The following is a 17,531-nucleotide window of genomic DNA, read 5'->3' on the forward strand; positions in this document are numbered from 1 at the left end:
CATAGATCATATTAATACAACTTAAAATATTTTAAGAAAAGTAGATACTGTTATATTTTGACAATGAGGCATGGCTAATGCAAAGTTTAAGACCACCAAGCAGTTTTGACTGAGTCTCAAGCTAATCTGAATTTATTTAAAAATGAGAAGAGTTTCTGTTCAGATGTCAGAGTGTCCAAACTGTTAACACACAATCCACATATAGAGGCTACCCAGTGTTCCCGAGTTGCCTACTTCATAGACATTATCTCAGCATACAGGAGGAGAAAGTTCCTATCTGTAATTAGAGAGGATAGAAAGAACTACAATTCAAACTATGATTATCATGGTAGTTAATAAACATGAAAGTTGTTAGAAAAAAAATAAAGCTTCACCCAGTGTTCTCATAAAAGTAAAACAAATGCAGGACACTTTTAATGAAGCTTTAAAAATATTTCTATTCCTCAGGCTATTCTCCATTCTTATCTCTTCAGTTCTTTCAGATAGGAACAATTCTGGGTCAGAGTTTTTGACTGTGGAATGGCAACCTCATCCCTCACTCACTTGATGCCCTGTCTTTCTGTAGGGCATTTCATCTAAGGTCCCTCCATTTGAGTCCTGAGAGTATCTCACCTGCCAGGTCTCTGGTACATTCTAGAGGGTCACAACACATCCTATCTCCAGAGGTTTCCAATTGCCATTCTTTCTGCTGGCCCTCAGGGCTTCAGTCATGTTCCCCCGACCCAATACCTGATCGTATTTTCCTCTTTCCCTCCTTGTCCCCTTTCCCACCCAGATCCCTCCCTCCCTCATCCTGTGCTTGTCTTCTCCTTCCTCTCATGTGGAATTGAGGTATCCTCACATGGGCTTTTCTGCTTGTTAACCTTTTTGAGTTCTGTGGATTGTATTTTGGCTATTCTGTACATTTTTTTGGCTAATATCCACTTATTAGTGAGTACATACCATGCAGGTCCTTTTGAGTCTGAGTTACTTCACTCAGGATAATATTTTCTAGTTCTATCCATTTGCCTGCAAAAGTCAGGATATCCTCATTCTTAATAGCTGACAAGCCCAAGTTGGGATCCTGCTCAAGGAGAGACCCCAAGGTCTGAAGCTATTACTGAAGCTATAGTGTGCTCACAAAATGGAGTCTATCGTGACTGCCCTCTGAAAGACTCAACAAGCAGCTGAGTCAGATGCAGATATTTACACCCAACCAATGGACAGAAGCTGCTGACCACTGTGGTTGAATTCTAATAAAGCTGGAGGAAGCTGAGGAGGAGACCCTCCCACCCCCGTAGGAGGACCAGTAGTCTCAACTAACCCGGATCCCTGAGATCTCTCAGACACTGGGCCACCAACCAGGCAGCATACCCCAGCTTATATGAGGCCCCAAACAGATATATAGCATTGGAGTGCCAGGTTTGGTCTCAGTCAGAGAAGATGCACCTAGCCCTCAAGAAACTGGAGGCTCCAAGGAGTGGGGAGTTCTAGTGGGGTTGGTGGTGGAGGATGGGGACATCCTCATGGAGATAAGGAGCAGAGGTAAGGGATGTGGAACAGGCAAAGTGTGGACCAGGGTGGGTAAAATCTGGACTGTAAAAAAATAGATTAAATAAAAAATTTAAAATTATATTTCTATTCAATTTCATGTAGTGTATGTGGTGTTAAAAACAGTAGCTGAATCTTTGATATGCTAGTTAATGTTTTTATTTCTTTTTTAATTGAATATTTTCTTTATTTACATTTCAAATGTTATCCCCCTTTCCAGTTTCCCCTCTGGAAACCCTATAGCCCATCCCCCATCCCCTGCCTCCATGAGGGTGCTTTTCCCCATTCATCCACCCTCCCTCCTGCCTCCTGCCCTGGCATTACACCACACAAAATATCAAGCCTTCACAGGACCAAGGGCCTCTTCCTGATGCCCAACAAGGCATCATCCTCTGCTACATGTGCAGCTGGGAAACATGGGGTCATTCCTTGTGTACTCTTTTGATTGGTGGTTTAGTCCTAGGAGCTCTGGGGTGTATCTGGTTGGTTGATATTGTAGTTCTTCCTATGAGGAACCCTCAGCTACTTCTGTCCTTTCCTTAACTATACCACTAGGAACCCTGTCCTCAATCCAATGGTTAGCTGCAAGCTGTTGATGTAGGCTAAAAAGGTTGTAAAATGTCATTAATTCACAAAATAAATATTGACAATTTTTGAACCTAGGAATGGTATGTGTTTTTGTTGCGGTAACACAGCAATACAAGATTGATATCATGTGGTATAATTTTGTGTCTTCCAAATTTATATTTCTTTGTCAATGTTTAGTTCATCATTTTACAGATTGTAATTCTGTAATGGTGAGGTAATTCATATCTTGAACATAGTGCTTTTGCTTAAAACAAGTCTTTTGCTTAAAAATTGATCTTCCAAATGTTTGTATTTTCTTGCATTCATCATATTTATAGTCCCAATGTTACTACAATAAATTCTTAATATTGCAGTTTTGTTAGCTTCATCATTTATTAAGAATTACCCTCTCCCACCATCCCTCTTCATTACCATATAAAATTTTCTTATTGATTTAATTGGAAATTTAAATTTGTGAATGCTAAATAAATTGATTGCATCAACTCAAAAATTATTCCCCTGTTCTTAGTCAGTGACTGTGCAGCATCAAACATCTGGATAAAAAGAGAACAATTCATGCAGTCATAGAAGTTTTGAATTGTCTCAGTCAGCAGACCAAACCTCTATATGATTAAAGGAATGATTTGGAGTTTATTAATCAAGTGTAACAAATCAAACCAAACTTTTTATCATAAAAATTTCATAATAAGATTAACTTGATGACTTTATTAGTTTGTGCACTATCATATTTTTCTCCCCATTTGATTCAAAACTTGTATTAATATAGGTTTATCCAGGAAATTATCCATGCTTATGCAAATTATGGAAATACGGTATTTTCTATTCTTAACTCATGAGTTCTTAGTGTAGTTAGATCAGTTGAATTTGAATCAGATATTATCTTTAACCACAATAGAGTTTGAAAGGACCTCCTAGAAGAGAAAAAACGTTTTCTAGATATGAGAGAAGTGCAAAAGAGTTGGTGAAGGATTAAAGGCCCCAAGGGGAATAAGAACTCCCACAAGAAGACAAACAGAGTCAATTCACCTGGACCCTTGAAAACTCTGAATCTAAACTACTAACCACAGAATATACACAGGCTAGACCTAGGATCCTGGCACATACATAGCAGACGTGCAGCTCAGTCTTCATGTGGGTCCCAAACAACTGGGGAAGAGTCTTTCACTAAAGCTGTTGCCTGTTTGTAGAATACATACCCAACTCTGCTGTCTTGTCTGGTCTCCATAGGAGAACAAGTGCCTAGCCTTACAGAGATTTGATGTGCCAGAGTGGTGGTGAGGGGTACCCAATGGGGGCTTCACTCTTTCAGAGAAGATGAAGGGAAGGTGAGGACTGTGATAAGAGGTACCAGGATGCAGAACAGTGATCTGGATATACAGTAAATGAATATAAATAAATAAGCAAACAAAACAAACAAACTTAGTGAGCCTCCTTTCAAGAAAACTATTTTTTTTCTATGTGAATATCAGTTTCAGAAAACTTCTTTGTTAGTGGTTGGAGTTCATGTCCATAGTCTCTAAATTCCTATGTGTCTTATTATTTTTCCTCTCTCAAGTGATCTAGCCTCTTTTTACTTATTACCTTTTATTTTTTTACTTATTTTTAATTTTCTTTGCTTATTTCATATAAATTGCTATTTTATATTTGGGTTCTGTTATCCTACCTTCTGCTTTCTTCATTCTTCTCATAAAGCTTTCCCTTGAATTTTCTAACTGGGATATGGAGTTTTACAATTCCATCTCCATTTCAGTTTGTGTTATCTTTGATGTTTTGATATCTTTTTGGAATTTATTTTTTAAATCCAAATTTGTCTTTATTTTTTATTCAGGAGTGGATTTATATTTCCTTGGACCCTTCTATAGCATTGATTGTCATGTTAATGAAGTTAAATGAATGTTTCATTAACTTTATGATTATTGTTTAAATACTTTATTCATTAGGTAGTTTCCACTAAAGAACACTTGCAGAATACTAGTAAGGTTTGGGGGAGACATGCTGTTTTGGTCATGGTTTTGTTGTTCCTGTTGTTTTTTGTTGGTGATGGTGATGTTGTTGTGGGTCCTGATTTTTATTTTTCTCATTTGACCTAGGCATGTGACTTTGTTCCTTTGGTGTGTGTAAGATACAATAACGTGCCCTTCCTGAGATGGGGCAGGGGCAAGAAATGTTTCACCTGAAGTCAGATAGGTAAAGTTGATGGGTACGCTAAGTTAAACAAAGTGGATTCACAAATGAAGATGTTTAAAGGCTACTTGTCAGGATCTAGGTTTGTGATTTTGCATATACCAGTGTGTTGGAGAATGCAAAGACAAAGGGAAGAAGCCACTTACCCAGGGAAGGTAGCTCACATGAGGGATAGTATGCAGTCTACAGGTCTGGAATGAGGTTTGTGGGTTTGCAAATTGCAGAGGGTTGGAGAGAAAGGGGAGTGAAAGGAAGATATGACTTACCTAAGAAAGGCAGCTCCTAGACAGTGTTTGTTGGCCCTCATGGGTCCTGAAAGTAGGATTGTGAGTTTGCAGATCAATAAAACATTTGTAGCAGGAACTATTTATTATAGTTCTACCACGAAGATTTAAAAAACTTTCATGGAAAAGTTATCAATCTTTTCATTTCAATTTTTTTTTAGGTGGAAGTGAATCCTCCTGGGATAAAGAGAAGATACAATCTCCACTTGCTGCTCCTGGAGCTCAACATGGAATTGCTCATGCAGCTCTTGCTGGCCAGCCAGGCCTTGGTGGTGCTCCTACCCTCAATCCACTTCAGCAGAATCACCTTCTAAGCAATCGTACGTATACCATGCTGACAAAATTGGATGTGTTAAAAATACAAGTCAAGACTTTCTAGTTATCTTGGAATGGCAAAATTTAGCCCATTTCTCTTCAGCAAAGTATAAATAGTTCAAAACCATGGGAAGAAATAAAAAGTGACTTCTTTGAAAATAAAAAATTTATATCATATAGGTAACGGGGGAGGCAAAGCAGCAGAAAAAAAGGATGTTAGTATGTGTGAGGTTGCTAAACAGAATATCAGCAAGGATCATATTGGCTTGGATTTCAAATTCCGTTTTTACAAAATTATGTAATCGTGTTATGTTGCAGAAGTCACCAAGAGGGTACAAGTCTCAATTTATCTACCTATAGGAAACAGTAGAAATATACCTATTTCAGGTTAATATGAGTGCTAAAAATTGACAAAGGTAACTATATTAATAATTACTTGCATGGAATAATTGTTATATAAATTAAAATGATTAATAGTGCTTTGGATATGAATATGGATGATTTGTACAAATTTCTGTTTAGGTGATCTCTACAAGGGATTAAAGTACTGTTAAAACTTACTGCTGTAAAATAGATCTTTCATTCATTAACTTAGGTAAAGTACTGCATTTCTTGTAAACAAGAGTTCCTGGAGGAGAGGTCCATTATTCCTTTTCCTAGGAGTTTTATTCCCCTATTGAACCCTGGGGTAGAAGCAATAGAAGAATTCTGAAATAATTACCCCTCATAATATACCATCACCAGAATAAGGACTTTATACAATAGAAGTTTGTTATAGCTAAAGGAACCAAAAGTTTCAGGTACCATGTATTTTGAATTTCCTAGGGAGAAAAACAAAATCTGGTGTTCAGACACAAGAACATTGGAGGAAACAGGAGGAAAATTGAATGCCACCGATTACAAACTTAATTTAGTCTAACTCAAAGCTTGCTCAACCTAAACCATTTCCCTAAAGACAGTGTTTTCAGCTGTTATGTACCTGAGAAATCATAACTTTCAACCAGCAAGCAGAAAACACAGCTCATGAAAAGATGATTCAGTACATCCCAAGGATTGATGCAATATCTCGAGTTCTTGAGAACATATGTCTACCTCCCCAGGTCACATGACAAACCTGAGCCCCATAGTGGGTCTATAATCTAAGCAATCCATGGGATGGAGCCAGAGCAACTTGGATCCCTGAAATTCTTCTGAAGCCAGTCTAATAGAATTAGTGAGCTCTAGGGTCAGTAAAAAGTCATGCTTCAAACACTGAAGTGAAGAGATATTAAAGAAAGCAGTATATTTTGACCTCTGGTCTGAAATATACATGCACAAGCACATCTGCACATACATATATATAAAATAAGATTAAATGTAGTCTAAAGAGACAAGGGAAACATCAATGCTGATTCATTTATAGAAGCTATTTTAGAATCACCCACTGACAATTTAAAATGCCTGAATTTAAATGTGCTGAATTAATCAAAATGTGGCACAACATATCAGAACACAGACGATGTAAACATAGATTAAAAACCCAAAAGGAGTCAATAGATACATTAGACGAGGAAAAGGTCCCCATTACATTATGATGAATAACTTTTATTGAATAATGTGCAATTTCTGAACCTGAAATTAGTCAATAGAAATTTCCCAAATGAAAAATGAGTTTATGTCAATACTTTGCAAATTATTCCACAAAAGAGACAGAAAGAACATTGCTCAATTTGTTTTATGAGTCCCTAATGACTTTGATACTCAAACCACATAAAGACCCATCAAAGAAAGAATCATACCCAATTTTTTCTTATGAACAAAGATATAAAATTCTCAATAAAATGCATACAAACCAAGCCCAAGAACACATATAGCCAATAATGATCACTGAGGCATCACCCCAGAGGCAAGTGGGTCAATAAATGTCATCAACCATTAAAACAAACTGAAAGACAAAAACCACACGATCATCTAATAATTTGCATAAAGAGCCTTTGACAAAATCTTCCACACCATCATGACAAAACTCCTGGAGAGATTAGATATACAAGGGACATTCCAGGAGACAATAAAGGCCGCATACAGCAAGCTCAGAGACAATATTACTTTCAATGGAGAGAAACTTCAAAGAAATTTCAGTTAAGTTAGGAAAAGGACAAGGCTGTCCACTTTCACCCTACCTACTCAATATAATACTTGAAGTCTCAGTTAGAGCAATAAGACAATTAAAGGAGATTAAAAAGATATGAATTGGAAAGGAAGAAGTCAAAGTATTATTTGCTAATGATATAAAAGTATACTTAAGTGACCACAAAAATTATACCAGGGACCACCTACAACTGATACACACCTTCAGTGAAGTGGCTGAATACATGATTACTTTTATAAATGTTCAGTAGCCTTCTTTTATACAAATGACAAATGAATTGAGCAATAAAGAATGGAAACAACAACCTTCACCATAACCTCAAATAATATAAAATATCTTGTGGTAACTTGTTTGACCTAGACTTTGAAGAATGAAGTTGAAGAAAATATCATAAGATGGAAAGATTTCCCATGTTCATGGATTGGTAGGATTAACATAAAAACTCAACAAAAGCATTATATATTAGATACATTATACATACATATATATATGTGTGTGTGTGTGTGTGTGTGTGTGTGTGTGTATTAGATATAAACCCAATCAAAAGAAAATATCAAGAGAATTCTTTATAGATCTTAAAACGATAATATTTAGCTTCCTATGCAAACACACACACACACACACACACACACACACACACACACAAAGGATGGTTCCAATAATTCTAAATAGTAAAAATAATTTTTAGAAGTATCATCATTGCTGACCTAAAATTGTACTACAGATATATAATAATAAACGAAACAAAGGTACTGGAAACCAGACACTTTTATCAATGGAATCAGAATAAGGGCCCCAACATTATTCCATGTACCTTTGGACACCTGATTTTGATAAACAAAATTAAGCACTGCTCAAATTGGATGGCCACACATAGAAGAATCTAAATAGGTCCATAATTACCACCCTGAACAAATGTATAAACGTAAAATCAGATAGACTAAATCTAACAGAAGAAAAGTATAGGATAATCCTGAGCACACAGGTACAAAAATTAAAACTTTCTGAACAGAACACCATTAGTAAGGCACTGTTATTAAAAATTAATGAATGGGACCTCATGAAATTGATGAATGACATTATCATTCAGACAAAGTGGCAGCTTACAGAAGGAGGAATTTTTTTTTTTTACCAAATCCAAATCTGATACAGAACTAGTATCCAAAATATAGAAAGAACTCAAAGAACTCAAAAATAAATAAGAAAAGTAAATCAAAAGACCTAAGCACAAAAAATTTCCTAAAAGAAGAAGGTAAATGTCTTATTGTGATACTTAAAAGAAATGTTCAACAACATCATGACAAGACTCATTGGTTCTGAAAAGCATCATTTGTGGATAAAAGAGAAACCAGAACTGAATTATATCTAATTGAGCTGTTGGCGAAAGTGTTCCACGAGAATTTTTAAGGATGTTGACAAGATCACAGATTGTTCTCTATAATTTAATGGCAAAGCCCTATTGCTGAAGACAACATTCAGACATCTCAATGAACATAGATAAGTTGAGCTAGTGCCTACAGAGCGCATTCACCCCTATATGCTTATAACTTTGATATAGGAGGTACTCCACAAGTTAACAAAGGAGAAACATAAATAACAATGGAGCCATAAACCGTTTGATTTAAAATGGTGATCTGTCTGCAAGGTATGTTAGGGCATGGTCGTACAAAACTTGTGGGAGTAACCAACGACCAACCTTTCTCTAATTTAACTTAAGGCCTGCTCCACAAGATGGAGCCCATACCTGACACTACTCAGGTAATGATGAACATGAGACTAGATAGCCTGCACATAGGATAAAACCAAGTATCATTGATCTAGTCAATGATAACACAAAAATCATAGCAATGAAATGTCTCCTAGTGACATTTTGCTATACTCATATATCAGTGGCTTGATCATCCATCATCACAAAAACTTCCTCATGTAGCAGATGGGAGCAAACAGACTCACAGGCAACATTATGCAGATAATGAGAAACCTTGGAATACTGAGCTAATATCTCCATCAATCCTTCCCCTCGGGGCTCAGGGAACACTGTGGAAGAGGAAGCAAAATAGCTGTCTGTTGTGAATTTATTATGTCTTAGAATTTATTGTTTTTAGGGGGATTACAGAGTGTACAAAATAGTCGGTCTCTGCATCTGTATCTGTGTCTTATATAATTTCTTAGACTCTTTTCCATTGGTTTTCCCTAGTACTATTAGTTTTTGTTTTATCTTATTAAGTTATATTTTTAATATTTAAAAATTTCCAATTGAAAAAGAAGTCATAGCTTATTTATGTAAGATGTAGTATTCTAGAAATAATAACATGCAATCAAAAAATAAATAAAAATATAAATGGTAAACTATTTGATTCCTGTCACTTTAGTTGGCTGTGTGAACCTGGGAGAGTGGGGCCTTAAAATGAGACAGACTAAAGTCTTATATAATAACCAACTTTATTCAGGGTATCATACAATTTATATTCTAAGAGTTAGGCAAAAATCATATGTGAAAAGTTCACTGGAGTTCAAATTGTATACACTCAAAAAGGCCAGGGCACGTGAGTTTAGACTATATATATTCAAGAGGACAACTTGTGCTCAGAACCATCATTGTGAATAGTAATAGGTTAGATAATGGGTAATCTAAGGTAAACCCACTTCTGTTTATTATACCTGGGAGTAACACAAAGGCACATTTGAAGAACAACCCTTGTTATGGAGAAAATGGATTACAAGACTTTTTTCTTGTTACTTGGACTTTTCTCATAAGCATTCAGAAATCTCCTCATGTAGCTTCATTCATAGATCATGTTCGAACAAGTGACAGAATTTTTCTAAAATCATTGAAAAAGAAATAAAACATGTACATGTCAAAAGTGCACTAATATGTTAAATTCCAAAGCATTCCACAAACCTCTGTATCATTCAAATTGAAAAAAAAAATAAGGCAGAGAAAATGCAAGAAAAGTGTGGCACTGTTGTCACAGACCTGATGGGTTGGGGAGCACCCTCTCAGAAGCAAAGGGGAGGGAAAATGGAGTTAGGCAGTTGTTGACAAGGGACCACGAAGGGGGGCAGCATCTGGAATGTAAATAAAGGAATTAATAAAAATATACTTTTTATATGGCACTTGTACAATCCATATACTTATGTAGTAATGTTTCCAACTACATTTAGATGAGTTCTAAATCTACATGAAAACCTCTCCAGAAATAGGCCAGTTTCTCCAAACCAAAGCTATTAGCCATAAATGCATACTAATATGAGCAATAGCATTGTGTGTGTGTGTGTGTGTGTGTGTGTGTGTGTGTGTGTGTGTGTGTGTGTGCAAAACTAGAGAAATAGAGTTCATGGATTTGAGAGAAAATTGAGGGATATGGGAGGAATTTGGAGAGTTTAGAGGAGAGTAGAAATGTTATAAATACAGAACTCATATATGAAGTTCTCAAAATACCATTAAATAGAAAATGATCCAAGTGAAATAATAAACTTATCTATAAGTGACATATGAGAGAGAGGAGAGACTAGGGAAAGTAAGGAGTGAAATTGCTATACATTGTATATAAATTGTTCCACTAAAACCTAGCAAGGGAGTAAAAGAGGGAAGATGAGGTAAAAGATTAAGAAAACATGAAAACAACAAAGAAAAATAGGTGCAAAACCTACTTAAATTAGTTTAATAACCACTTTTCAAGGAAATGGTCTGAATCAGCCAATTAAATGATAGTGTGTATCCTAATAGCATCCAACATGAATGAGGTTTTGTTTTTTTATTTGTTTGTTTTTTTTGTTTGTTTTTTTTTTGCTTTCAGTTGAAGGTAAACTTGTGAACTTGCTTTTTTTAAACTATGTACTGACTTAGCAAAATGCATCAAAACTAAGAGCAGCCACCAACAATATAATAAAAACAAAAATAATAAGAAAGATTGATAAAAAGAAGCCAATATATGCTTCCTAAGAGAAACTCATTTAAAACACAAATATTTAGTAATAGCAAGGGCGAGAGTAATAACTACCATGCAGAAGAAATAAAAAAAAGCTGAAGTGACTATATTAGTTTCCAAAAGCCAACTTCAGAGTAACCACAATTAAATTATCAATTTCACTTAAAATGACATAACTTATCTTCCAGTACTTGCACCAGATAACAGTGTTAAATTATGTGAGAACTGATATAATTTAAAGGAAATGAATAAATGTACTCTTGAATCTTTTATCACTTACCTAGAAGTAATTGACACGTCTAGAAGATGGGCATAATTGAACTGAGCAGAAGAATTAAACAACTGAATTACTTTATTCAATAGTATAATAATACAAATTCTTAAATTCACAGGGGACATCACCAATATGGACCATAAAATCCATATTAACAAATTTAAAGAGAAAATAAAACTTATCAAATGAATTGTTCAGGGAACAGTGTCTGTTCTATTACATGTGAATAACTACTTATCATAGTGGAAACCTATTGATTGGTTTCCACATTTTCTAAGATTAGACAGTGAGTCCTCTTACCACCCAGGTCTCTTTGCCAAAAAATTACATTATTGGAGACATGAGAGTACATATATATCAGCGGGCATGTTACCGGTTACTCACACTACTTCAGATTTTAGTGTCCTGGCTTCTGAGAATATTCAGAAGCATGGTATGCCATGCTACCTATTTAAAACACAATGTGCCAGGTAGATTGACCACCAGGGTGTGCCCGAATTTTCTTGTACAAAAAGATAAATCAAATGAATCCAAAGTAACTTCAAAGGAATCAATAAATAATTTTGCACTAATGGATGAAATTAAAAACAGAACATCAGTTTAAATGAATAATAGAAGTACTTCTTTAATGAGATCAGTGACATAAACCTCTTAGCAGGTTAAGAAAAGGAAGAGAGAGAGACATGCTTTTCTAATATCAGAAAAAGGGTATAACATTTGAAATGCAAATACATAAAATATCCAACAAAAATAAAATTTGAGAAAAGAAAATGCTTTGATACTGGGTAAAATTGAAATCAGCAAAGTCACTTTAGAAGTCATTTTTGGCCCATCTTAAAAACAAAATAAATTTTTTCATACTAATTAATGTGAAACATGTACCAATACAAACACCTACACATTAAAGCTTAGGATAACATTGTTATTGCTAAATATTGAAAGAAATCAAGATGTACTTAAATAGGTAAATAGGCCAAAAAACTATGATAATAAATTGTTATGGAACAATTAAAGTAAAAATATATGACATTTTCTGATTGGTATAAGGTAAAATCTCAGGGTCATTTTAATTTACATTTCTCTGATGACTAAGAACTGTGAACATTTTTTTGATAAGTGCTTCTAGGACATTTTAGATTCCACTGTTTTGAATTCTCTGTTCAGCTCTATACCCCATATTTTGATTGGGTTGTTTAGTGAATGGAAATATGAAACCTCTTGGGTTGAGAAGTGGGGAGAACCCTCTAGAAAGTACCAGAGACCTGGGAGGTGAGAGACTCTCAGGACTCAAAGGGAGGAACCTTAGATGAAATGACCAACAATGGGAAAAGGGAACATGTAGAGTCCACCTCCAGTAGAAAGACAGGGAGGGCATCAAGTAGAAGGATGAAGTTGCCATCCCATAGTCAAAAATTCTGATCCAGAATTGTTTCTGTCTAAAAGAACTGCAGGGACAAAAATGGAGAAGAAACTGAGGGAAAGGCAGTCCAGTGACCAGCCCAATTTGGGATCCATCTCAGGGGGAGACTCCAAGGTTTAACACTATTACTGATGCTATGGTGTGCTTACAAACAGGAGTCTAGCATGGCTGTCCTCTGAGAGGCCCAAAAAGCAGCTGATTGCAACAGATGCAAATATACCCGACCGACCATTGGACTCAAGTTGGAGATCTCTGTGGTTGAATTAGGGAAAGGCTTGAAGAAGCTGAAGAGGAGAGTGAACCAGCAGTCACAACTAACCTGGACCCCTGAGGTCTCTCAAACACTGAACTAGCAACCAGGAAGCATATATGAGCTAATTTGAGGCCCCTGACACATATATAGCAGAGGACTCCTGGGTGGGGTCTGGCCTCAGTGGGAGAAGATATGACTAACCCTTGAGAGACTTGCCCCAAGGAGTGGGGAGGCCTGGCAGCAGGGGTAGGACATGCTTGTGGAGATGCAGGGTGTTGGGGGGGAGAAATGGGATGGGAGGGGCAACCAGGATGGGGAACAATAGCTGGACTGTAATTAATTTGTATATGTATATGTGTGTATGTATATATGCATACGTACATATCCTAGCATTCTTTATACAGACTTGAATGAGTGTTAATTGCACATTAGTAACTGCAAAACAAAGCATCTATCTGAAAAAGCTAAATAATGCATGATTCTGATTATATGATGTTCGGGAAAAAAGAAAATCTATGTAGACAGAATAAAGTTTAGTAGTTCCCAGAGGTTAAGTAGAATAGAAAACTTAAGAGAAAAACACAGTGCATTTTGATGTATTGAAATCATTCTGTATGATACTAAAAGCATAGATCCAAGATATTATGGACTTTTAGTAATTAGAGAGTATAATTCAAAATTTGACTTCTAGTATAAATTAATTGATGATTAGTAATTTATAAGTAGTGATATGCTTGTTGATAATAATATGCTACAGTAATTGAGGCTACTAATAAAATGCTTAGTTGTACATGGATAGTGGTGATACTGCTTATCTATTCAACAAACCTAAAGGCAAAAATAGTCTTAATATTTTCAATTGAGATAGAATTGGATTACTCTCCCCCATGCATTTGTGTTTATATATGTGTGTGTATGAGAAGAATGAGAACATAAATACAATCTGCTTAGTCTTTTTTGTTGTTAGTGTATATATGGTTTCATGGATGACTATTCTGCATTTGACAAGTAATAAGGGGTTCGCCTCTGGGAGAATCAAAAATTCTTTAATAATGTTAGATTTCATCTTTTAAAAATTGTTGTGCTGTGTTGTACTGGGTTAGAGAGACCATTCCAGAGAAAGTCATCCATGTGAGGTGATGCTATGGTGAGTTATATCTGTGGAGAAAAACAAATAGCACTGTAGAGTTAGAGTGAAGAATACATGAAACATTAGAAGTAGAAAGTCAATGACCAAATTCAAGGAAGTTGTGCATTATTCTAGTATAGAAATTAATCACAGAAAGTTTACAAATTGGAGTGAGGGGACAACTGAAATGGCTTAAGAAGAACAGCCAAAGATATTGGGAATTGTTATTGAAGGGAATGCTGTCTGATATCACCTTAGAAATGAAAAGATTAGAAATGTCAAATTTAGATGGACGATTGGAGTATAACTGAAGTTTGTGCCCTTCATGATTAGAAAGAGGCGATGCATGCATTTATGTAAGAATGTTAGAGGTTGCTAAACTATGGTACAGCAGAAAAGATGCTGATAATAGCTTGTGGTGAGCAGGAATAAATAGACACATTCTGATGATTATTTTTTAAACTCAGATTTATCTTCATCACCATGTTATTAAAAATCCATATACATATCTGGTATGTGAATTAAATAAACTACAATGCTATCATGTTTTATACTGTTGATAGGTTTTAATTTAATGTTTCCAGCTTTAGCAAAAGGTTGACTGAAGTGATTCAATATTTGCATGTGCTTTGCATGTGTACCTGATGTCAGGGTCACTTTTAAACTGGCCTGCTATCATATGCTATTCTTCCATCATATGATATACATGATTAGTAAGATAGATAAATACATGAAAATGCAAATAATTTTGTATGACTGACAAGAAATTTCTACTTTGAGAGTTTCCACATATATAGGAGATCATGTGGTCTTTATATGTTTAGTTTATTTCACTTAGAACACTACTCTTCAGAATTACAAATATTTGAGAAGATGAATAGTATGTGTTTGTTGGTCACATTCAATACATCATTATACTGTCACATTTTACCCATGATTATGCAAATATGTTTATATATCAATTCATAATTAAATGCTTAAAAAGGAATTTCAGGAGCAATAACTTCTAATAGATTGTTGTAGATTACATACAAATGTATTAGAAAACTTGTTAATTGAAATTAAGGCTTATTTTTGCTATTCCTTTGAAAAAAAATTAAATGCAGTAGAGTGGAGCAGGCCATTTGAAGTGAATGTTGTTAGTCTTTTCTGGTGATAAGAATACCAAGAGAAAGCTTTGATAGCTAGTACACTGATGTCATAAATTGTTTCTAAAATGTACTTAAGTGTTGAATGCTATACTATGGGTAGGGACCTTTAATATATCTTATTCAACACATAGTCATAAAGAGTACAAACATTCCCTTTCTTGGCTTTGATGTATTATTTAAGTGTCTAGGCTTCTTTTAGCCCTTGGACAACTCTTATGACTACATTTCATAGCTGTCTACCATCAATACACTAGGGACAGGTGGATTTATTATCTAGAAAGTTTTTTAAATTGCAGTGGTCAGTTAAGTGTTGCAATAGCCTACAGCCAGGGCTTGTGTTTTATTATCTTATGCTTTCATTGTACTCCTAAACAGTTTTAAATTAACCATCACAACTGAATTCAGAAGGCACACCTCAAATACACTCCTTCCTTCAGTCGCTATGTTGGATTTCATTTTAAATTTTTATGTCAAACATAAACATTCACAGAGTGGGATACAAGTGTTACCTATATCATATGTTTGAGTGATAGTATTACTTCTATTAATGTTTTGATAAAATAGAGATCAGTATCTGCTGAAAATACTCCTGAAATACTGTTATTGTAGATAAGATCAATATGAGTGCTGTCCATAATATTTCCATAGCCCATTGTAAATTGCAATGAGTAGGTAATGCTTTTAGAACATGTGATAAAAAATCATTAATTTTGAGCACTGTCCAAAATACTGTAGAAGAAAAATTCAAAATACATTTTAAAATGCTGATGTTCACATGATTAGACTAAATTCAGCTCGTATCTCTTCAAAGATACTTCTAAATTCTGACAACTTAATAAGTAGTAAGCAAAGTAGACAGTTATTTTAGTTTTAACCATTTTACCTAATGGCATGTCTGTGACTATCACGAGTAGAATGCATAACCGTTTAGAGTTATTCCTTAAGATAACTAAAACTCTTGAAAAGTATTTCAACTTGCACAAAAAGCTTTGAATTCCTGGTAATATAAACAACATTGGTATTTGCTATTATAATGGAAAGCAGATTAGTACCGTAGCATGACAGTTATTTTTATTAAGAAAGATATAAAATTGCAGTTATAAGCATTCCTTTTATTGGCATATTTTCTTTAATAACTTGAAACTTAGACAATTTGTATTTTACTTGACTAACTCACCTATTTAAGTCTGTTAAAGAAAGTGACATACCAGAAACTATGTTAATATTAAAAGCGACTATTGATATTATTGGTAGCCCAAAATGTTACTATTGTATAATAAAACTTTTTAAATGCTAATAATAATGAACAAAGATGCTTTAGAAAATCTTCCTAGTGCCATTATGTAAATATTTTAATGTGTACTGTCTCTTTTAGGTCTGGATCTCCCATTTATGATGATGCCTCATCCCCTACTTCCAGTCAGCTTACCTCCTGCATCAGTTGCCATGGCAATGAATCAGATGAATCATCTCAATACTATTGCCAACATGGCTGCTGCAGCCCAGATTCACAGTCCACTCTCCAGAGCTGGTGCCTCTGTTATAAAGGTAGGAATCACATTTTGAAGACGACAAGGGTATTGATCGCATACAAACGTTGATAAATATCAGCAGTACTACTAAATGTTCAGCAGTAACACATAGAGCACTGACTCTATCTTTCTGCAGTGTTTTTCAGTCTGGTTTCTGACTAGGCCTGCTAGGTGTTGTTGTTGTTCAGCTTTGTTGTCTTTCTCTTGCCACCAATTTCTCTTTTACTCATATCTTGTGTCTTGAAATCAAGTGCACTATATATAGGATGTAAAGCCAAACTAATCACAGGGAGGACTGTCATATAAACCACATTCCTGTGTGGGGTGAGGTAATGCATCTTTTTGAAGTTTAAGTGAAAATTGTAAGATATTCTTTAATGAACAGTATTTATACTCAGACAGTTTTGGTCCAATTTCTAGTTTGCTACCCATTGATTAAATGCCTGAAATAAGATATGTCCCTCTCTTGAATGTATTTATTCAATTTTAAAATGAAAATCACAGTAACTTTCTATTCTACTTGACTAACTACAGATAATATGAACAAAATATTTGTTAAAACCAATAGAGAGGAACTAGGGAAATGGGTCAGTTGTTGAAGCACTATCACCCAACCATGAAGACCTGAGTTCGGGTTGCCAACACTCTGTAAAAAGCTGGCCATTGCCATGCAGTTCTGTAACCCTAGCATTCACAGGGTAGATACAGCTTGATCTGAAGTGCATGATATCCAAACATTCTAGCCTGTCAGCAAGCACCAGGTTCTGTGAGAGACTGTCTCAAAAGGAAAAGAAATAGTGAAAAACAATTG

The 17,531-nt window shown here is 35.2% G+C and overlaps 1 protein-coding gene across 1 annotated transcript in view; it reads left to right on the forward strand.

Moving 5' to 3' along the window:
- Window positions 1-17,531, forward strand: part of Dach2 (dachshund family transcription factor 2) — a 487,343-nt gene that overhangs the window by 359,854 nt on the left and 109,958 nt on the right. Inside the window, 2 exon segments of the mRNA XM_032890177.1 lie at window positions 4,748-4,906; window positions 16,564-16,736. Of these exon segments, the coding sequence (XP_032746068.1) occupies window positions 4,748-4,906; window positions 16,564-16,736 (332 nt within the window).

Source organism: Rattus rattus, chromosome X (genome assembly GCF_011064425.1).
Source record: "Rattus rattus isolate New Zealand chromosome X, Rrattus_CSIRO_v1, whole genome shotgun sequence".
Taxonomy (NCBI): Eukaryota; Metazoa; Chordata; class Mammalia; order Rodentia; family Muridae; genus Rattus; species Rattus rattus.